The sequence below is a fragment of the Entelurus aequoreus genome, linkage group LG03 (assembly GCF_033978785.1).
Source record: "Entelurus aequoreus isolate RoL-2023_Sb linkage group LG03, RoL_Eaeq_v1.1, whole genome shotgun sequence".
Classification (NCBI taxonomy): Eukaryota; Metazoa; Chordata; class Actinopteri; order Syngnathiformes; family Syngnathidae; genus Entelurus; species Entelurus aequoreus.
Window position 1 is genome coordinate 9,021,929 of NC_084733.1, and position 24,994 is coordinate 9,046,922.

The following is a 24,994-nucleotide window of genomic DNA, read 5'->3' on the forward strand; positions in this document are numbered from 1 at the left end:
CGAAGATGATTGAAAATAACATGAAGCTGCTCAGATATGAACTTTGATGCTCTAAAGGGATTGTTTATATCCCTGCTTTTAGCTTCCTAGTGTGTTCGTGTGCAGTAAGTGTGTGTGAGTGTTGGTGTGTGGGTTTTGGGGTGTGGCTTGTGAGTCATGACTCCATGTTGTGGAATGAAGGGAGCGGTGCCAGGCCTTTCTTTGCAGAACTGAGAAGTTTGGTTTGAGGCTGTAAAGGGGACCAAGGTTGGCTGCCATGTGCGTCGTGCCCACAGAGACTCACAAACACAAACACAACAACACACACAGACCCACTAATGTACACTATATGCTTGAAACCTGTTTATGGTGGATAATCTGTCACTGTCTCTATAGTTACTTTTGTGGTGTGTCCAATAAAGCTTTAAAACATCCCAGGAACAACATTGGCTTTGTCCTCTTTTTCAGGGAACATTTCCAGAAAGTGGTGGGATGTCAAACCGTGACTCTCTGGGCTTCGGGGAGCTGATTCCCCACGATGTGGTTGAGATCTTTGCTCAAGAGAAGCACAGTAATAAAGGGAGGAAAAAACGCAGTCACTCCCTGGGCCGGGCCTTGGGCTGGCTGAAGGGCAAGAAAAGGAAGGATCTCAGAGCTAAAGGACAGAACCCGGGTCTTGGTCCTGCGTTGGACTTGGCTTTGGATGGACACGTGGCTGCGCATCCTAGTGGAAACAAAGGTGGACACAAATCAGGAAGATCGTCCCAGACTCAAGGAAACAGCCATGGTAAGAACCCACAATAACTTTTTGTCCTGTTACTTTCTTTTTGCTGCACTTAAACAAAACCTTCTCTGAACTCAGTCTACAATCCATTTCTGCTAAGCTTTTCAACCTGGTTGGTCAGATTTTGATATACATTTTTCCATAGTAAATTATTAAAGGGGACATTTTAGTCTACATTTTAAATACTTACTTGTAGGCTAGATAATATGTATTGGATATTCCTTGTATTGGTCAAAATGCTGTGTGATATTTTCTCCACAGTCACATTTATAACCTACTTTTTGTGTATGTCTGTTGATGTTTGTTTCTGGAGACATTCCCAGATTGTAAATGAAACCACGCCCCAGTCTCTCCAAAAGCATCATAATTTATTTTCTGAAAATATACACTGTTGAAATATATATCTCAAAGACTAACGTCACAACTATTTTAATTTCCAAACACTGCCGAAAAACAAACTTCATGAAAATTATATAGATTCACATAATTAGGTACACCTACACACCCGGTCTGCATAAAAAAGCTGTTTTAGCAGGATTTATGTCACTGCATGTCAGTGTTTTTATGCTCATGCCAAGATTAGATGATAATAATATTTTATCTTACCTTTTTTGCGTTTCCTCAAACTCAGCTGGCCTCATACAGAGCTCCTCCGCCTCTGGCTGAGAGCTTGACTCCATGTCCAAACAAGTACGCCCAGCTCGCTTTGATGTCACAATGTAGCCAGACTGCAAAACCCCGCGGACGGAGGCATATATAAATGATATAAATGACGACAATAGAGCTTTTAACATTACTGTTGTATCGTGATAATGCATGTTGAATGACACATTCTAGCTGTGTCCCAAAAATTTGGCAACGACAACCAAACAGACGCGTCCTTGAAGCAATGTAGCATTGTTGCTAGCGAGCTAGCAGCTAATGTGCAAAGCCATTTTTAAGTCGGTAATCATCGCCTTAATGGCGGCATATAAATACGTTTCTTACAAGTAATAATGGATGAGGAATAGCTAAACATGCTTCACTACACACTGTAGGAGGTAGGGGTGTGGGAAAAAATTTACTCGAATTCAAATCGCCATTCTCACGTTGTATGATTCAGTATCGATTCTCATTTTTCAAAAATCGATTTTTATTTTTTTATTTTTTTTAATAATCAATCCAACAAAACAATACACAACAATACCATTATAATGTAATCCAATTCCAAAACCAAACCCGACCCAGCAACACTCAGAACAGCAATAAACAGAGCAATTGAGAGGAGACACAAACACGACACAGAACAATCCAAAAGTAGTGAAACAAGAACGAATATTATCAACAACAGTATCAATATTAGTAACAATTTCAACATAGCAGTGATTAAAAATCCCTCATTGACATTATCATCAGACATTTATAAAAAAAAAAAAGAAAAGATGAACAATAGTGTCACAGTGGCTTACACTTGCATCGCATCTCATAAGCTTGGCAACACACTGTGTCCAATATCTTCACAAAGATAAAATAAGTCATATTTTTGGTTCATTCAATAGTTAAAAAAAAATTACATTATTGCAATCAGTTGATAAAACATTGTCCTTTACAATTATAAAAGCTTTTTACAAAAATCTACTAAATCTGCTTGCATGTCAGCAGACTGGGGTAGATCCTGCTGAAATCCTATGTATTGAATGAATAGAGAATTGTTTTGAATCAGAAAAATATCGTTTTGGAATCGAGAATCGCGTTGAAATGAAAAAATAGATTTATAATCGAATCGTGACCCCAATAATCGATATTGAATTGAATTGTGGGACACCCAAAGATTCGCAGCCCTAGTAGGAGGATAGAATAAGCCATGCTAACCGCTAACAGAATGCCTTAATTGTAAACAAAAGGGGTGGATCGATACAAATATCGACTGTAATGATACCAAGTATAAGAGCCATATATACCGTATTTCCTCGAATAGCCGCAGGGGCGCTAATTAATTTAAAACCTCCGGTAACTCCTGCGTTTACCGGAAACCGGCGGAATGGCCGTGCATGCGGTAATTATTTTAAAACCTCTTCTCACTCCGGCGTTTACCAAAAGGAATCCGGTAAATTTATGCGTGCGCTTTGAGTGTGATGTAAGCATACCATCATGAAAAGCACATTTAATAAAAAAAACGTTATAATGGTCTTACCTGTACTTATAAATGGAGTCCATTTGCAGCTCCTTCTGACCAAAAGCATCGATAACTTGTTTATAGAAGTCTTCCTTATTTTCTTTCTTCCGTTTTAAAAGTCTCTCTGTCTCGATGGAGATATTCCTTTAATTATTACCTCCTGCTTCGATTGAAAGTCCAGTTTAGAAAACTGTTTTATTTTAGATACTGGTATGTAATCCTCAGTTAAAAGTTCAGGCGAGAGGGGAACAAAACAAAACGATCTATGCTGCGTGGTCACTTCTTCTGCAGTACCGGAAGTCGCAAGAAGGATCACTAGCGCGGCAGCGCCCTCTACCACCAGGAGGCGGGAGTCATTTAATGAGTCGTAATAAAACATACGGTAGCAGCTTACTGTTCTTTTTAGCATACCGTACCGGTATTCAATAGATTGGACCTTAAATCCTACTGAATAGCTCTTTATTTTCTTCCCTTTATGCGATTTTAAATTACGGTATTGAAATGACCGCTTTGTGATTTTATTTCAAGGCGTGACAATGCCTTGAAAGGTGAAGTGTCACTAATGACGTGACGAGTTTGACCCAGTGGTGAAACGAGGCATGCCGTTTCTTCAAAATAAAGCGCTTTGAAAGACGCAACTCCAACAACAAAAAGTCAGTTCTCCACCACTACAAACTAACACAATATTAATAAGAATTGCAATTACCGGTATATAACAACACAATATTGATATTGTTTATTTAAAGCGTACCGTATTTTACAATTTTTTTTCATAAATTAAGCATTTCAAGCATGTAAATAACAATACCACCGTAGTATTGGCCACGAGATGAGACAGACAAATGTGTTTGGAAGGTAAACTGTTTTTAATGATTAATGATTCAGACATTTATAACTGTCTGAAAGAAGTTAACAGGGATTACTGTCATAGTAAGCGTGTAGCACACTCACTAAAGGCAATTATAATGTGACACTCTTTATTTTTACAAGTTGTCATTCAACAATTACATACATTTTCTGTATGTAAAAACACATGAAAACAAATTGAATATAAAACATGTACCGGTAATTCTTAACTACAATTGTAACAAACATTATCAGTGTAAACAACATACGGTACGGGCCAGAGAGAAAATATACTGTAATTTGAACTTGAACAAACTGAAAATGTTCCTGTCGGCATTACTGACAGATGCTTCCCCCACTGCACCTTGATGGATATCTACTACGGTAATTTTACTACATCTTGTGGAGACCCATCAGTTGTTAAGACCTCTTCATCTTCAGCGTCGTCCATTTCTCCGTCACCTTGTCCACCGTCGTTTGAAATAATTTCATCCGTGTCCGCTTCCTCATCACTCTCATACATTTTTACGTCATCTGTGTCCTCTTGTCTCAGGGGCTGATTGAGGAGGCCGTGTAGATCACCCTTAATCTCTACCAGTGTCTTGCTCTTCTCTGACAACTCTTTGCAAGCGTCATGTGCAATGCCCCCTGCTTTCAGCACTCCTATTTCACCATCCTGTGATCCATCTGGGCTTGTTATCCCACAAACCCGGAAAGATTTCTTGATCAATTCTTCACCAAGCCCTTGCCAAGCAGCTTTCACCCACTTAACCATCATGACTTTTGTTGGTGGTTTCATGTTACCCCCCTTAGTGTATTCTTTTGGTCCGTCACTCATCCATTCCTCATACATAGTTCTGTACGCTGTCTTGAAAGGCTTGTTCCAACAAACATCGGGTGCCTGGATGAGTCCTGCAGATGAAAACGTGAATCAAATGAGAATTTGTCACCATGGTATCAAACAACAAATCAATTATATTTAGATATTTTGGTTCATTAAATTGTATATATCATACAGTGAAATGTGAGTGTTTAAAATAACCGGTAAATCATATTACCTGTGCAACCACCAGGAATGACAGCCATTTTTGTGCTCATGGTCCTGAGCACAGCCTTTGTGGAGTCCTGGATGTGGCATCTGAACGCATCCCACACCAATAGACGTGGGCGGAACGCAATCCGTCCCCATACATCACGAAGCCATTGGTGTGTCAGTTCTTCATTCATCCACCCATTTTTAGACATTGCCACTACAACACCGCTTATTTTGTCCACTTCTTTATGCCTTCGCACTCCCTTGAAGACAATGAACGGCTTCAGCTTTTGTCCATTGGCCTTTGCCGATAAACACACGGTCACGCGTGCCTTCTCACGGCCTGTGGATTTGATTGGGATGCTTTTGGTACCAGTCAGATCCACCGTCGTATCTCCCGGGAGATCCAACCAAATTGGCGTCTCGTCCATTGCGCCAATCAGGTCGAGTGTGAAGCTGTTCTTGATAAGCAGGGATCGGACATACAGAATAAAGTCAATCAATTTTGGAATGACTTTTTCCGGAATAGCTTGACTAACAGTCGTTCTCTTTCTCAGAGTAATGCTGTGTCTGGCAAAGAAGCCTTGGAGCCATCCCCTACTCCCAACAAAAGTTTCTGCTGCCGCATTGTCACGGACACTGGCGTCATTTCTCCATAAATCCATTGCTTTCACTTGAACCATTTTCCTTGATACTCTTAGTCTCTCACGGCGCTGCTTCATAATCCATTCTATCAGAATATGCTCCATTGTTTCGCTTACCACTTGTCGACCTGCGCCTCTCAACCTTTTCCTCTCACTTCCCGCACATCCGGATTGGTATTCCGCCACCAGCTTCCCTTCCATACTACACCATTCTCTTATTCTGCGAGCATCTACTCCAAACTTTCGAGCAGCTCCCTCCTTAGTGTTCTTTTTTGCAAAATCAATGGCTTGTACTTTAAATCCGATTGTATAACTCTTTATCCTTTGTCCTTTGTGAGATTGAAGACTACGGAAAGCAGCTTCCTCCATTTTGAAAATGAGGACAAGAAAATCGTCACTCGTGACGTAACGAATTTGACCCGGTGGAAGTTCTAAACAGGTATCCTAAATTTTTTGCGAAACGAGTTTGACCCGGCGAAAATGATAGACATGCGATAATAAAATTAATATTTTGCGAAACGGATTTGACCCAGCGTTAATAATGAACCGGCGATAAGGCCAAACATGCGTTAATTATTTTGAGAAACGAGTTTGACCCGGCAGTAGTTCTAGACGTGCGAATACCATATTCCCTGCGCCAACTCAAGGAAATACGGTAGTCGATACTACAATGATTAAATAGATAATTTTATTATCACAAAATCTTTTGTTGTTTTTCTTATTGTTTACAAAATCCCTGGAGACAGGAGGACTAGCCAAGAGTGTAGTATCTCTCAAAATGTACAATATGTAAAGTCTCCAAACAACAGAAGAATAAGTGTTTATTATATTTTAACAGAAGAATTGATCGAACCATGTTAAAAGTTAAAAAGTAACCAGATCTCAACAGTAAATTAACAAGTATATTACCGTAAGTATAATTTTTAGAAAATAATACATTAAGATGACCAACTGACACAATATGTTATTGCATACGTCAGCAGCCAAATTAGGAGCCTTGGTAATCCGTTTTGAATTATTCTATTTTCATTTATATACCAAATAATATGGATATAGTGATATATATTGTTATCGCAAAAGGCTGCAATGTATATCGCAATATAGATTTTAGGCCATATTGCCCATCCCTAGTGCAAGCTCAAACATTGTAACAATATTTTTAAGTCAGAAAACACAAACATTTTCAGGGGTCATACAAGTGTAAATATAAGTTAACCATTATTAATATTTAGACATATGATCAATAAAACAAAGATGATTTGTGTCACTGATGTACTTCACGCAACTCACTTGATGCCCTTAGCTGTAAGACAGTGCACAATGAAACAATTACAATTTACAAAAATAAACCAAAAGACAAGTTTACTTTTAATATCTGATCAGTTTTTTAAATCATGAAACTCTTTGCACGTTCTCCTAATAACACTAGTTCTTGAAGCAGGTCCTTTTTCTCGGAATACAGTCGTACCTGCAAGTGCTTTATCCTACACATTTTTCGGGATATGAGCTGTCTCTCTGCTAATTGTTATGCTTTTGGTTGCAAGCAAAAAATGTTTTCTTGATGAGGCAGGAGCTGAAGATGAAGAGCATCAAGAAGTTGTTCTGCCAAAAGTTGCTCAATTTGATTGTCGTGGGAAGATAGCGGCAAGATTATTGTTAGCATTGTTCACCATTAACCCAGAACGTTCCACTTGGTGACGATCTTCAATGATCGCCAAAAAATGATAGAAAAATAGACAAATAATGCACTGTAATGGATATAAGACACAAATAAAACTTGTATTGGTTTTGATGCCCTATAAAAGGGCATGTTACATGTAAACATGGTGCTGTTTTGTGGGGTCCAAGCACAATTAAATGGATTTAATTTTAAGCATTTAGTATAAAATCACAATACCACAATAACATAAGATGCAAAATACTGAGCTCGAGTTAATTTTTTTATTTTTTTGTAATGGGGGAAAAAAAGCCATAAAAGACTAAATGATATACTGCAGTCCTTTGTATTACATCTTATGTCATCATGCATTAAGTCTGTTTATGCAACTCTAAAACATTTTCCAGTTTATTGTCTTGTGAAATTCTAAATTTCATAAATCTATTTTGGGGAGCCATTTTTTTAGTTTTTTTAAGTTGAAATAAATATTACATATTTTTATTTAAAGACTTTTTAAAATCTGAGTTCATACGAAGTTTGGCTTATCATGTTTTTAAAAAAAATAAAATAATGTGTTTTGTTACAGTAAAATACATCAATCATGCAAATTTAACAGCCTTTTCAAAATATTTTGCATACATACTTAAAACACAGATACACACACCTCAAAGGGGAAAATGCACTGACAGAGAGCACCTGTTTGGGAAATTAATCTGGAGGTTAAATTGAAATATTTACGATAAGTTACTGGGAACCAGTATACTATCCTGTCTCTTTGCCTCAGGGCATGCATGTTTGTTCATTGCAGGGCTGTTTGAACAGACCGGCTTCCAACTCACCGGCTGAACTTTAGGTTTGCTTTCTTCGCTGTTGTCTGTCTCATTCTGTGATACAATACAATCACTGACTTACCTGGTTCTTGTGTTACACCATTTGCTGCACTCAGACTTCCTGAAACAGGGCTTTTTCCAGACATGAAGTTATGCTTGCACATCTATACGAAGGCATTTTAAACAAAACACACACACACACACACACACACACACACACACACACACACACACACACACACACACACACACACACACATGGAAGGCAAAAAATTCACGCCCTCTTACGAAAAGTGACTTTTCCCAGAGGTGTGCTCAACAGATCTTGTCTGAGCTTGCACAAACCCAAACCAGTTTTCACTTTGCAGTCTGTTCAACATGTTGAGTGAACATGATGTTCTTTAGTTTTGTGTACTGCAAAACTGCATACTTTGTTCTTTACTTAACCGAAAATGCTCGTTCATCAAACCTCTTTGTCACAGACTCCTACGCCAGATAAACAAGCACTACTTTGTCCAAACGAGGCTGCCTGTGTAAAAACACAAAAGGTACTGTTTCTCTAGGAGCTGTTTTAAGTATGCTGTTTTGGCAGCACTTTTGTAGTCTTGGCTAATTAATTTCTAGCCAGAGGAGGGTCCTCGTGTCTCGCTTGCTGCTACTGCTACAATCATGAATCCACAACTTTATGTTACACTTATATATGTTCCACAAGGCCCAATATAATTTAGACCCTTGCTGATGTTTTATTTCCACAACATTCGTTCATATCTAGTTTGATCACTGATGAAAACCTGGACAACACACATTCTTATACACTCACTGGTCACAAAAAACATTGCTATCATTATACTATTTTCCATCCATTTTCTACCGCTTGCCCCTCTCAGGGTTGCGGGGGTGCTGGGGCCTATCCCAGCTGCATCCGAGCGAAAGGCGAGGTACACCCTGAACAAGCGTAACATGTAATTATTTTTATATAACCTTATTGTATCCCACTGGAAAAACACTGCCAGAGCTTTTTCTACATAGAACACGGGTCAGTTTTTCCCATACATTCATTTATTTAGCCCTTGCTAATTGTAAACACATTATAATAAGACTGTCTGCGAATGTAGATTGTCGCTCCAACACCGTACAGTAAGTGGCGGTGTGCATCGTAAAGTTGCATCTGTAACACATCTCCAGGGCTGTACGCATAGCTTTTTCACTTAGTTTATTTAGTTTCATTTAGAAGGACCAAAATGGAAAAAAAAAATGGCAGCACAGACATTTTTTTGTTAAACAGAAATTAGGAGCAATATGAAATGTCTTAAATATCACAATTTCATTATTAACACTCAAACAATGTACATGTGCACTCATACATACAGTTGCTGTCATAAGGGCAACTGTAATGCTCAATTAAACACAGAGAGAACATCCCTAAACTGTGCTAGCATTGTCGGTAACAAGAGTGTAGGACTGGGCGATATGGACCAAAATTCATACCCCATATGGTTTGGCCCATTAACTAACCCATATATGGAAATATCCGTTTATGTAACTAAATATCTCCACTATGCCTTGATTAAAAATTTTCGGGACTGATGGAGATCCCAAATACACAAAACAGGTACCAACAAGTAAGAAAAGTAGGTTTTGCATAATAGGATCCCAACTTCAGAGGTGTATTGAGAGAAGAAAATAAGCCTTGAAAATAATATAAGAAAAGTCAAATATAATCTCCAATCTTCTTTAAAATAACATTTAGCAATCCCCAGTTATTCAGCGAACAAAAAAACAAAAGAACAACATTTGAAATAAAGTGCCCTGGTTTAAGGGGTCATGTTTAAACATCAGCACAACATGAAAACAATTGACCTTTAACAATGGTGTTTTTATAGGTAAACGTTTTTAGAGGACATACACACAAAGATTTTAGCCAGGAACACCAACCTGCCAACTGCTTCATGATGCTGTGTGACAGGCTGTTACTTTTAAAAATAAATTATTATTGTTACTCGTTGCTTTACCAATGAGTCATTGAATTACTAAGGTAATTACTCTTTAATGCATGTAATTAATTACTAGGGAAAGTAAAAAATGTGTTACTTAAAAAAACTTCAAATTGTTGGCATAATGCAAGTTTCATATGAGAGCATACAAATGATGCTATGAGAGATTATCCTAATTAACTCTCAGATGGGAATGTAAAAAATTACAATATGAACGAAGTAGTTGAAAGCTTCAATAAGTACTTTGTGAACATTGGACAAAATCCGGAGGAAAAGATTCCAGATCCTGAGTCAGTTGAGGACTTGAATGACACCATAGATACAAACCCCAACTGTATGTTCCTCGAAGGTGTGACAAAAGAGGAAATAATAAATTTTGTGAAAAAATGTAAATCCAAGACCTCAACTGAATTAATATGAAAACAATAAAAAAAAGTTATTGAAGAGATTTCAGAACCTTTAACATATATCAGCAACCTATTATTTCAAACAGGCAAATTCCCAGATAAAATGAAAATAGCAAAAGGTTTACCAATTTATAAGACTGGTGACAAACACCAGTTTACAAACTACAGACCTGTTTCTCTACTTTCATAATTTTCTAAAATGATTGAAAAACTGTTTAACAATAGATTGGAAAAATTCATAAATAAAAATGAAACACTCACAGACAACCAATACGGATATAGAGCCAACATCTCAACATCAATGGCATTAATCGAAATAACGAAAAAGATAACGAATGCAATAGATAATAAAACATGTGCTGCTGCACAAAAGCATTTGACACAATTAATCACAGTATCTTAATAAACAAATTAGAAAGGTATGGAATCAGAGGGTTGGTCTTGAACTGGGTAAGAAGCTACTTAACCAACAAGAAGCAATACCTGAAGATAGACCAACACACATCTACACAGCTGTATCTTGTGGTGTACCTCAGGGATCAAAACTTGGACCAAAATCGTTCAATCTTTATACAAACGACATTTGTAAAGTTACAACGGACTTAAAGTTCGTATTATTTGCAGATGATGCAACTGTGTTTTGTTCAGGAGAGAACACACAGAAGCTAATACAAATAATAGAAGAAATGAACAAATTAAAAAGATGGTATGACAAAAAAAGACTATTTTTGAATCTCAGTAAAACTAAAGTAAAGCTATTTGGTAACAGTAGAAGGGAAATTTAAACACAAATACAAAAAGACGAAGTAGACATTGAAAGGGTAAAATAAAACAAATTTTTGGGTGTCATAATAGATGATACAATTAACTGGAAACCTCATGTAAAAAAATATACAACAAAGTAACAAGAAACATGTCAATAATGAATAAAGCAAAATATGTTCTGGACTGAATATAACACCATACAAACAAAATGTGAAAGTTTGGTTTCTCCAACGCTATTCCTCTCTTCTACAGCGTTATTATATTATATTATATACAAATGTATTTTGGTTACTTATGCAAATTAGAGGTTGACATCCATTGGACGACTACTGTCGTCAAAATCAAATTTTCAAATTGTATTTACTTTTGTACATCAACTTATTTACGTCAACTTACTTGTGTTGAAAATCATTGTCGGGCATTGAAATGAATGAAAATCTATTTAATTTGGTGCTTTGCTCACCCAAAACTCTATACATTTAACATGTAACATGCCTTTGAAAAAAACCCACTCTTATGAATAAAAAAAAGTGTAAAAACTATACAGTAGAATGTTCTACAAACAACAACTACAGTATTTTTATGAAGTAAAGTGATTATAATGTACAGCATTTACCTTGGAGAGCGGACTTCTATGGTATCTCTTTCCAGCTGTTTCTATGTCAAACACACCATCAGCAGCTTTTCCATATTTTCATGGATACATGTGTGTCGTTTAGATATTATTTTAACATTCTTGGCTGGGGTTATTTACTCATCCTGCTTCAGAAGGGTGCAGACAAGCAGTGATGCGCTCCAACTGCCTCAACAAGTTAGCCAGCTGCACACTCATGATTTTGATTATTTATTTTTGTAATTCAATTAAGATGAACCACTTCTTCTTCTCAGCACTGTCCTTCACACTCATGTTCTTCCTTCCTGTGGTTGGAAAAACACATTTGTGTCAATCTTTAGCTAGAAGTTAATGTTAGCAAGTAACACCAGATGTTTTGGTCGGATCTTACCGGGTTCATTGTGACAATCGCTATGCCACTTAGGTGTAGGGAAGCCCGTAACCAGAAAGTTTGCTCTTAACTTTAATGCATAACAATTAGCCGAGGCACAGCTTGTATCGCAAATCACTTTTTGTGTTGCGTTAGGAACACTGCCTCTTTCCTGCATGTAATCTCTGTTTGTTAAATAATATGAATATGATTCACATTATTACAGATGTTTAAGAGATATTGCCTTTGCCGTTTTTTTGTTTGCGCTAACTGTTGAAGTATTCATTGTCAGTCACACTATGTTCATTATTGCATTAGTGTAAAATTGTACTGTATCATACTGAGAATAAACTTATTTTAATATTTTAAGCCTACTTCGTATCATTACAGTTAAACTGAAATCAAGCCAATGCATATTTTTACCAATGTACCTAATGAAGTGGCTGGCGAGTGTAGAGACCTTGTTGCAAAATGTTTGCTTCACATTGTGTGACGTTATGACCGCCACAAAACTGAGAGTTTTGTAAGAGAAAGTCAACTTAAGATAACATAGGTATGCAAGGACAATATCTGTTATGTGTATCAGCAGAGGCCACGATTCCCTCCTATGCACATTGTTCACATATTATAGCATTTAGAATTAGAGCAAGCATTTCTGGATTGAAAAAAATGTTCTACCACATTGTGACACTATTATAATGATTATTTTAGAAATAATCAGGCTATTCCTTTCCTGAGCTGTACATTCTAACTTCCTATTTGTTTCATGTATTATGATTTACATACATATGCAAATGAGCCAGCAGGCATTCATTAAAGAGGAGGTTTAAGGGCGCTGTAAGAAAGCTGGCATCTCTTTAATAAGCAGTCCTAAATATACTTTTAACCCGCAAGTGTTTGATTCGCATGTGGTCTTGAACCAGCAACCCTCTTGGTGCCCATGTCAAACAACGTAAATAACTTCTGCTGCCTGAAGATTATACTAAATATTATGCTTGCATATACAGTAAAGGCTAAACAAATCATCCTCTGTTATGTAATAATGATTGACTTCCAGTATTTCTTATTTTTATTTTTTAAAACAGGAAGTGAACTTAGGTCAAACATGTAAAAGTTATGGTGTTAATGAAAATAAGGTAGGAATGAATGCAAGCTTTGCTTTTTCCTACTCCTTTTCAGATGTGTTAATCGGGGCAAATATAACCACATGGTGTCATTTAAAGTAACTTGTAAAACATGTCTGAAACAAATAAATCATGACTGTCATACAAGTGTAAAAATAAGTTAACCATTGTATAAGAATAAATAAAAATAAACCAGAATATGATTAGTCACTTGTTGATCATGCATCAGAGCAAACATGGAAGTGCTGAAGATGTATAGTTTGAGTTTTTTCACATTAATCTGTCATCCTATGTAAATAGAGCTTACTTTCTGGTGCATACATATTTTTTATATTTAATATCACTGGTCACTGTATAATTACAGTAGTGTACTAAGATGCCAGGACCGAGATGTGCTTACCTCATTGCAATAAGTTCAACTTGTAGCTCTATGGCCATCACCACATGTTTTTTTTGTTAATTCTCTCTGTGATGTCATCACAGAAAAACACAACAAAGTAAAATAAAAATGTAAACTGCAATTATATTTTTGTTTTAAATGCTCACAGACCCGAAATTTCTCAAGATGTGCTGATAGTTTTTGTTCAAGTTTGACCAACTTTAAAATACAGTAGCATAGTAGGCCTAAGTACTCATTAGAAAACAGGCAGAGCAACAAGTATATTTAATGTTTTGGCCACTGTAACATTACACAGTTTGAACAGTAACCCTGTGTTTAAATATAGAACTATAAAATACTGTACTAAGCAACTATTGAAGCATTTGACTTCCGAGGCTTTGTTGTCATGCCTGTTTGTACAAATGGTTGCTATTGACAACAAAACACAGCAAACTCCTAATCATGTGGTTTCTGCAAGAACACCAACTGTAAGAGAAACATTCAGGCGTACACTAGAGTGTAGCAGTGAATTAGATCCCTCCAGATGAACCTGTGATGATGATGATGAGGAATGATGCCAGAAAGGGGCCCCTTGGTCACTCAATGCCTGGCAGGAAGCCAGTTCATTAAAAGGCTATGCCAGCACTGTTACAGTGAGGAACGAACAAGAGGTTTTGTTTTTCCTAACCTCTCCAGACTCACCGCTCCTCCTCTCTGAGAAACTGGCACCCACAAAGGATTACTATGTGGCGAGTACAAACACCTGCGTGCACCACTTTAGTTGCATTCTTCCATAGCACAATACAAGCACATACGGTCACTTTAAAACTATTGGTAATGTCAATAATTATGAGTTGGTAATTCATTGAAGAAATCTCCTGAATATTACCATGTTTGGGGTTAAAGTTAGAAATGCAGGATGTATATTTTTTCAAGCCAATATGGATAACTTTCTGCTTCTCAAGACCGATAACTTCCATCCATCCATCCATTTCCTACCGCTTGTCCCTTTCGGGGTCGCGGGGGGTTCTGGAGCCTATCTCAGCTGCATTCGGGCGGAAGGTGGGGTACACCCTGGACAAGTCGCCACCTCATTGCAAAGCCAACACAGATAGACAGACAACATTCACACTCACATTCACTCACTAGGGCTAGGGATGATACTCGAAACCGGTTTTCCCGGTTGTTCGATAAGAAAAGAACCAAGTCCTCGGACTCGAATCCCTTTTTGAGAACCGGTACCCGTTATCGAGACCACTATAGTAAAGAAAAAGAGTTGGTTCTTTATTCGAATCCCTCGGAACGAATCCCATCCCGACCAGAAATGCCCCTTGAGACATCACAAGAATTTACGTCACGTAGCTCAGTCATTAGGCGCAGATAGGGAAAGCAGGAAAAACAATGGAATAATAAAGTTCAAAACAAAAGGTATAATCCAATGGATAACTTTACTGAGAGATTTGAGCAGGGTACAAACACATGACGAACACTTTTACGACCAACCGGAAACATAGCAACCAGGCTAGCAACGCACCTCCTTTACGGCAGCTGTCACAACGTTCTTAAAGCAACCGCAGCACATACATATATATATATACAACATATATGACATCTCCCTTTTTCAACTTTTGTTTTTCTTTCCTTGTAAACAAAACAAAATCACACAGTATATGTGTTGTCTGTCTAATTATAAATAATGCAGACGAGGCGTGTTGGCTGAGTTCTTGACGTTTACTTTCACGGGTGACGACATGCAACAACACTTTTCGGGGCTACCGCGCATGCTCGTCACTCCCGTTGCATGCTGGGTAGTGTAGTCGTTATATTCCCTAGCTCATAACATCACATCTTTCCCCCTATAAAGAAAGATTTTAACTCAATAAAGTGTATTTCTTTTTTTAGCTTTAACTTTTCATTTTTTAGCATTGTAACCACATTTGCAAACAACTTTTCTCGTCATAGAATTTTCTTTCAATAAAGAAATAAAGTGCAAAAATGTCAAAGCATCATAACAAACAGTTATGTCAAATAGCAGCAGAAGTGCACTTTTTGGAGAGCTGTATTATTTTCAGTTTTGTGCCCAAGGGACTGATTTTATTTAACACTATAGTATTATTTATACACATATAGTGATCACAGAGACGGCTAGGTTGTTTTTGTGTTACTGTATATATTTGTTTTTCTGAAAAATCCCATTTAATATACTTTGGGTAACAACAATCAATATTTATTTTTTTTTTTAATTTTTTTTTTTAGGGGGGTAACAGTCAATATTTATTTATTTATTAGATTTTATTTTTTTCTTATATAATAAAAGTGAGCTTTTGTTAAACCAAATATTGTGTGTTTTTTTCCATATACAACAACCTATCTGGACTCGATAAGAGAATCGATAAGGAATCGGTTCGATAAGAGGATTCGATAATAGGCTCGAACTCGATAATTTCTTATCAAACATCATCCCTAACTAGGGCCAATTTAGTGTTGCCAATCAACCTACACCCAGGTGCATGTCTTACATGTATACTTTAAGGAACACAGAGGACATTAAAGATATTAAAAGAGCACAGAGATGATGCTACCATGAATTGATTAACGTGGACCCCGACTTAAACAAGTTGAAAAACTTATTCGGGTGTTACCATTTAGTAGTCAATTGTACGGAATATGTACTGTACTGTGCAATCTACTAATAAAAGTTTCAATCAATCAATAAACCAGCTTCCACTTCAGTGGCGCCATTTCTAAATAAAGATTAAAGTAAACTAATTTAATAATATACAATATAATAATTAAATATGGATACACATTTTTTAAATTTTAATTTCTTACCTTCAGGTGTGCACAAACTACAGATTAGGAATGTAACGATATTAACATTTTACATCACAATTATCGTGACCAAAATGATCACGGTTATCATTATTAATGGGGCATTGGTAAATGTGCTCAAAAAGTATTTATAAACACAAATCTTTTGACCAAATTTTTATTAATAACAAAAAAGTAGACACATTGTTTGAAAACTCACTATTTTGTATGTCTTGTTTTTCTTAGGCTTCACTGATAGTCTTTGAATTATCTCTATTATTATTTTTTCCATTTATATTTAACTGTCGTAGGGATGTAACGATAAACAATAATAATGCTAACTATGGTAAAAACCCTGACGGTTACTATTACCTTTTTAAATTAAAAATGATCAAAAAACCGTGATTGATAACTGTACTTTGATAAAATCACGGACTGAGTGGTGCCAGCTTGCTAGCTTAAATGCTAACATAAAAACAAGAGACATTAATGTCTTTCCCCATTAAGAAGCACCCCACCCCAATCTAAACTTATATGAACACATTGCTGTCTGTACAACTAAGATATTCAATTGTGCACATTGAACCTATGAGCTGTGCTCTCTTAACACAGAGCGATCGTTCTATACCCAGAGGAATACAAGACCGATGAACAGAGTAGGACGCCACAACACCCGCCAGAAATAATAAATTATAATAATAATAGAAAATAGATTTTATTTGTTACATAGTTTTCATTTAAATAAATCTTAAGTGTGCAGTACAAACCAATATTTAAAACAATACATTACTAAAAGACTATCAGTGAAGCCTAAGAAACACAAGACATGCAAAATAGTGGGTTTTCTAACAATGTGTCTACTTTTTTGTCATTAATAAAAACTTGGTCAAAAGATTTGTGTTTATAAATACTTTTTGAGCACATTTATCAATGCCGCATTAATAATAACTGTGTGATCATTTTGGTCACGATAATTGTGATATATAATGGTAATATTGTTACATTCCTAATTTGTAGTTTGTGCACGCCTGAAGGTAGAAATACAAAAAAAAAATGTATCCATATATAATTATTATATTGTATATTATTATTATTAAATTAGTTTCTAATATTATAATACATTTGATACAAAAATAATAACACTACATTTTGGGCCATCTCATGTGTTTCATGGGCGCTCGTATGACAAAGTTATTGAATCCTTAAATAACAATAATAACAATTATTGTTATTATTATTACTATTAATATTATTATCATTAATATTAATAAAATTTATTATTATTGATCACATATATAAGGGTCCACCTTTGGCTGCTGACGTATGTTATGACGTATTGCGCCATTTACGGTTTTCAGATGTGATCGTGCAAAATATAGATATACCGTAGATATAGAAGACTAACTACGTGAGCACTGAGCAGGCGTCCTGTTGCATTGCTGTTCTCTCCTGACCTATTCATCTTCTTGCTAATTTCCTCTTCTTAGCTGGTTACTCTCTGTTACCCTTGTGCTAAAGTACTACTTCACAATAAAGCAAGTTCTCTCCTCCTGCTTGTGTATTTGCTCTTTGTCAGTGATGTGCGGATCGATACTGAAATATTGATACTGCCAGATTTTTATGCTCTATTTACGATTCTCAAATTAAAATAGTGTTACTTTTGATACTTTAGTTGTTTGTGATAGCGGATATGAGATATGTATTTGAGATAATGTAACAGGAACATAGTGTAAAATAACTAAATCACTGAGAGCTTGTCTAAATGTAACGTGATTGGTGGGAGCTACTTTTTCTTCCGCCTAGTTAAGTAAATGCAAGCCCAATGGCACACTGTGCTATTCTCGGTCATTCAGTCTGTCATTTGTTTATTTAAGAAATTTACCGGCAATTAAAATGAGTCACTCCGTCTTATAAAACAGCAAGTGTATGTATCCATTTATAGTAGGCTATTTGGAGACACTGCATACATACAGAGTTGAATATAAACATAAGCTAACGCATTCAGGGCAGAATAACGCCATCATTTGTTTCGACCTGTGATTTTATATTATTTGTAGATGATTTCCCAAAAAAAGCAACACTTGAAATTCACTACGTTTTCAATGTTACCAGACACATAGGTATATTTGCACAAAGTAGCGGTATCAAATTGGTATCGCTGACACCAGCCGGAAGTTTACTCGTTATTGTATCGGAAAGAAAATCCGTGCTATCGCACGTTACTACTCTTTGTAACTGTGCTACTTCTACATTTTGGTCCACCAATAGACATTCATTGATTTAAAATCGTCCACGTTCCAATTGTGATGCATCTAAGAATCGCTCATTTTTCCAGACATTCGGGGGGGCTGGTGAGGTTTGATGTGTTGGAGCCTGTGTTTTAGTCTCTCCTCGTGTAGTGTTTCCTCTAGTGTTTGTATGAGGTAGAAGCACTTGATTTGTTTACCCTAACTTAGCTTGGGTAATTGTGCCTCATTAGAGCGTTTTTAAAATCTTTTTTTAATCGGTTATCGAAGCTATTTTCATGGTATTGTATTTATTGCTGTGACTGATAATGATATGCTCCTTTATATAAATAGTGGATGGTTACCTGAAAAGTGACGTGTTTTTCTATACTGTACCGTGTAACAATGCATCCGAGTGAGGAGACGAAATTCTAAATAACTTTATGTCAAACTGTGACCAAGTTTTGAGCAAATAAATGACATTGTACATCACACATAAAACAATGTTTACTTCTGATGATAAAAGCACATTTGTGTCAAAATATTGCGGTCAATCTTAAGGTTTATTAATTTTGATTATTTAAATTATGCAAACGAGTAACTTACTGTGATTAAATGTGATTATTTTAAAATAAAGAAAATGTATTATTCAAACTTAAAAATGTTTTAAAATGGTTTGACAGCACTAATTTCCAAACATTATTTTTGCTATTCATGTTTTTTCCTTGCTTTCTGCATCCATAAAAAATACACGCGTATGCTTTGTGGCCATTTATGCAAATAAGACGATGATGTAATCTAGCCACCTCCCACAAAGCACTGCCACAAATAGATTGCTGCAACAATCAATTTTTATTTCACCCCCCAGAGTTTTCATCATGTTTGTCGATTTGCATTAGAGTTATGCAAGATTATCGGACACGACGACTTACACAAAACCTGCAGCAAAGAAGAACCCAATACACTGGTGTGGAATAGAGATCGAGATTTTCCTTTCAGTTTTGACAGCAATGTGAGCAAAATATTTATTTAAATTTTTTTTACATTTTCCTTCATTTCTTTCTGTTATACATATTTTTTAGATTATTCTGGCTCATGCAGGAGGAGATTGGGAAGAAGTACAATTTTATGCTGATTAAAATTTGAATTTTCTGGTCTTGATAAATGTGTTTTTCAATTGTGTGTAACCTAATAGGTAATTAGTTTGTTCTTTATTTACCTATTTGTTTACAAGATAACCCTTGATGCATTGCATGACAGCAAATTGGCCATACCCTAGGCCATGAGCGTCAAACTCTGGCCCACGGGCCCGCCATGTAATTTCACTTGGCCCTTGAGGCGATATCAAATTAACACTAGAGCTGGCCCGCCGATTATATACAGCGGCGGTGCCGCGGTAACACCGCATTCACCGCTAATTCTCATACTTGCCAACCGTCCCGGGAGATTCCCAAATTTCAGTGCCCCTCCCGAAAATCGTCACGTCCGCTTTTCATCCAGTCCAACGAGTGCTACAAGGTGTGTGTGGGGGTGGGGGGTTTGGTGGTAGCGGGGGGTGTATTTTGTAGCGTCCCGGAAGAGTTAGTGCTGCAAAGGGTTCTGGGTATTTGTTCTGTTGTGTTTATGTTGTGTTACGGTGCGGATGTTCTCCCGAAATGTGTTTGTCATTCTTGTTTGGTGTGGGTTCACAGTGTGGCATATATTTCTAACAGTGTTAAAGTTGTTTATACGGCCACCCTCAGTGTAACCTGTATCGCTGTTGATCAAGTATGCGTTGCATTCACGTGTGTGTGCGTACAGAGGCCGCACATATCTTGTGACTGGGCCGGCACGTTGTTAGAATGGATGAAACGCGGACGTGACGACAGCTCGTAAAGAACGTTAAAAGCAGTGCCTTTAAAGGCCTACTGAAATGATTTTTTTTTTATTTAAACGGGCATAGCAGATCCATTCTATGTGTCATATTTGATCATTTCGCGATATTGCCATATTTTTGATGAAAGGATTTAGTAGAGAACAACGACGATAAAGGTCGCAACTTTTGGTCGCTGATAAAAAAAAGCCTTGCCTATACCGGAAGTAGCGTGACGTCACCAGAGGAAGGACTCCTCACATTCTACCATTGTTTACAATGCAGCGAGAGAGATTCGGACCGAGAAAGCGACGATTACCCCATTAATTTGAGCGAGGATGAAAGATTCGTGGATGAGGAAAGTGAGAGTGAAGGACTATAGTGCAGTGCAGGACGTATCTTTTTTCGCTCTGACCGTAACTTAGGTACAAGGGTTCATTGGATTCCACACTTTCTCCTTTTTCTATTGTGGATCACGGATTTGTATTTTAAACCACCTCGGATACTATATCCTCTTGAAAATGAGAGTCGAGAACGCGAAATGGACAATCACAGTGACTTTTATCTCCACGACAATACATCGGCGAAGCTCTTTAGCTACGGAGCTAACGTGATAGCATCGGGCTCAAATGCAGATAGAAACAAAATAAATAAATCCCTGACTGGAAGGATAGACAGAAGATCAACAATACTATTAAACCATGTACATGTAACTACACGGTTAATAATTCCCAGCCTGGCAAAGCTTAACAATGCTGTTGCTAACGACGCCATTGAAGCTAACTTAGCAACGGGACCTCACAGAGCTATGATAAAAAACATTAGCGCTCCACCTACGCCAGCCCTCATCTGCTCATCAACACCCGTGCTCACCTGCGTTCCAGCGATCGACGGAAGGACGAAGGACTTCACCCGATCATCCGTGCGGTTGGCGGCTAGCGTCGGCTAGCGCGTCTGCTATCCAAGTAAGTCCTCCTGGTTGTGTTGCTACAGCCAGCCGCTAATAAACCGATCCCACCTACAACTTTCTTCTTTGCAGTCTTCATTGTTCATTAAACAAATTACAAAAGATTTACCAACACAGATGTCCAGAATACTGTGGAATTTTGAGATGAAAACAGAGCTTGGGCACATCAGATTAGATCAGTGTGTTGCAAACTGAGCAGTTTAAAGTCCTGAATGGTTGGTTTATTCATTGTTATTTTATTTTCAAATGTATTAGCCTGTGGAAAAAGTTAATGTTGATATTTACCTCAGAAGGCTGCAAATAGAAGAGGCATTCACTTTTTATTTAAATTGTATTTGATATGCCATTGATATTTTTAAATTATTATTATTATTATTTGAAACTCGATTTTGCATGTCACTATAAAGTTATATAAGCCTTGTTTGTTCAATATTCAATGCAAAACTTGTTTGGGTCCCTATTAAAAGATTAATTTGTTCAACCTTGGCCCGCGGCTTTGTTCAGTTTTAAATTTTGGCCCACTCTGTATTTGAGTTTGACACCCCTGCCCTAGGCATTTATTTGTAATTTGTAAACTAAACAAGTCAAAATGTCTAGTTTGATTATTGGAACAATCATATATAAAATTATAGCCGTATAAGTGGTCATTTAAAGTTAGCAATACTAATATTTTGTGATTATTGTTATTTATATTGATAGATGATAAAATGCCTAGTTGAAGGTATGACCGTGAGGTTCTTTTGGGCAGTCTTTCAAAGCTGTCATTGTGAAAGTTTGTCTGACCCATCACCCTTTGCACAAATGTATTTTTTGTAAACAAAGTTTGTGGAATTTGACCGACAGTGGCTGGATAGGAGTGATAACCTCTGACCTCCTGGACTTTTCAGTTCTACTAACTCTGCTTTTTCTCCCTTGACAACCATGTTATATGTTTTAGGACAAACTCAAATCTAGAGGTTATCCATGCTGACGTGACAGTTTTGGATGCTATTGGTTGCTCATTCATTGTTATTTTTCTTGATCCAAATAAACATGTCCTTTTTCCACTTTCATTATGACTTTGAGGAAGATTTTTGGCTAAGGATGAGGATGATAGAATATGTCATACAGTCCACCCAAAATATGAGTAGGGTTACCTGTTTGCTCCAAATACTTAATGCTCATTCCGAGATTCCTCTCATGCTTTAGCTTGATGAAGATATTTGTTTCAGAAGAGCATGTTTTTCAGATCCACCAGTAGGTCCGTAATTTGGGTAAAAATAGCGCAGTGCTTTTAAGATGGCCAGTAAGGAAATGAAACATCTTTCTTTGGGGAAGTGAAAGAGGCAGCAGATACCCACACAGAAGAATTTATATTATTCATGATGCATATGAACTAGGATGTCAAATGATTAATTGTTAAAATCAAATTAATCACACTTTTAAATGTTGGATTAATCATGATTAATCTCAGGTTATTACTTGCTTACATAATTTAAATTAACGTAAAATATTTGGGCACAAATGTAATCTTATTGCCAATGCCATACAGGAACCATTTTATAAAGTGTTACTTGAATGCACTTCATTTATTTGCTCAAAACCGTGTTATATAAAGTCTAGTCAGGGTGGATTTCGAAGCAAAATTTGCCAGCAAGCACACCAGTCAGAGTCTCCTCACTCATCTTTGCACTGATGTTTGCATTGACATGATCACTGACAGTATAACAACTAGAGGTGGGGGAAATAATCGATGTTTAGATGCATTGCAATTCGGACATGGATGATTATAAAATCGATTAGTAAACGTCAATAATCATCGATTTAATTCTTGTATATTAAGTAATGCAGACAGTTCTAAAATTTAGCTGACTGCAGCGAGACACCTCACCAAGAGATCCGACCAGCTCCTTTATTATAGGCAGTGATGGGTTAGTTACTGAAAACCAGTAACTAGTTACAGTTACTAGTTACTTTATTTCAAAAGTAACTCAGTTACTAACTCAGTTACTTACACCAAAAAGTAATGTGTTACTGTGAAAAGTAACTATTTAGTTACTTCTTTTTTTTCTCTTTTTTTTTTAAGGCTCCCATTAATGCCCTTTTAGCCTTCATTTCAGTACTGTTATTGCACTGGAGAATAATACAATCTGTTGATCAACTTGGCATGCATTTGCATCACTGAACTCAGAAAGCAATGTGGTATACTTACAACACACAAAGACAAAGATATGTTTCAAAGGGCCAATTTATTTCAGGCCAGAACAAATTGACAAAACTATTTTAAATAGCTGCAACATAATGGCACTTTAACTTTAACTTTAAAGGCCTACTGAAACCCACTACTACCGACCACGCAGTCTGATAGTTTATATATCAATGATGAAATCTTAACATTGCAACACATGCCAATACGGCCGGGTTAACTTATAAAGTGCAATTTTAATTTTCCCGCCACACTTCCGGTTGAACACGTCTATGTATGATGACATATGCGCGTGACGTCAATGGTTGATACGGAAGTATTCGGACCCATTGAATCCGATACAAAACGCTCTGTTTTCATCCCAAAATTCCACAGTATTCTGGACATCTGTGTTGGTGAATCTTTTGCAATTTGTTTAATGAACAATGGAGACTGCAAAGAAGAAAGCTGTAGGTGCGATCGGTGTATTAGCGGCGGACTACAGCAAAACAACCAGGAGGACTTTGAGATGGATAGCAGACGCACTACCGTGAGTACAGCTTTGGCTTCCAAACATTTGATCGCTTGCCCGTACGTGCGTGTCGCTATGTGCATGTCACGCACGTAACTTTGGGGAAATATATGTTTCTTGCCGACTCTGATGGCGGCCGGGGTGTCATCGAAAGCTACAACGCCCGCCGCCGTCCCGTAGCTAAGTTAGCTTCAATGGCGTCGTTAGCAACAGCATTGTTAAGCTTCGCCAAGCTGGAAATTATTAACCGTGTATTTACATGTCCATGGTTTAATAGTATTGTTGATCTTCTGTCTATTCTTCCAGTCAGGGGTTTATTTATTTTGTTTCTATCTGCATTTGAGCCCGATGCTATCACGTTAGCTCAGTAGCTAAAGAGCTTCGCCGATGTATTGTTGTGGAGATAAAAGTCACTGTGAATGTCCATTTCGCGTTCTCGACTCTCATTTTCAAGAGGATATAGTATCCGAGGTGGTTTAAAATACAAATCCGTGATCCACAATATAAAAAGGAGAAAGTGTGGAATACAATGAACCCTTGTACTTAAGTTACGGTCAGAGCGAAAAAAGATACGTCCTGCACTGCACTGTAGTCCTTCACTCTCACTTTCCTCATCCACAAATCTTTCATCCTCTCTCAAATTAATGGGGTAATCGTCGCTTTCTCGGTCCGAATCTCTCTCGCTGCATTGTAAACAATGGGAAAATGTGAGGAGTCCTTCCTCCTGTGACGTCACGCTACTTCCGGTATAGGCAAGGCTTTTTTTTATCAGCGACCAAAAGTTGCGAACTTTATCGGTGTTGTTCTCTGCTAAATCCTTTCAGCAAAAATATGGCAATATCGCGAAATGATCAAGTATGACA

The 24,994-nt window shown here is 37.1% G+C and overlaps 1 protein-coding gene across 2 annotated transcripts in view; it reads left to right on the forward strand.

The window, feature by feature from the left end:
• The window catches only part of LOC133646099 (uncharacterized protein KIAA1522 homolog), an 80,673-nt gene that overhangs the window by 29,406 nt on the left and 26,273 nt on the right, over positions 1 to 24,994 (forward strand). For both annotated transcript variants that reach the window (XM_062041105.1, XM_062041104.1), the window contains exon 2: positions 448 to 766. In XM_062041105.1, coding sequence (XP_061897089.1) covers positions 472 to 766 — 295 coding nt within the window. In that variant the 5' untranslated portion in view covers positions 448 to 471. The remainder of the gene's footprint in view (positions 1 to 447; positions 767 to 24,994) is intronic.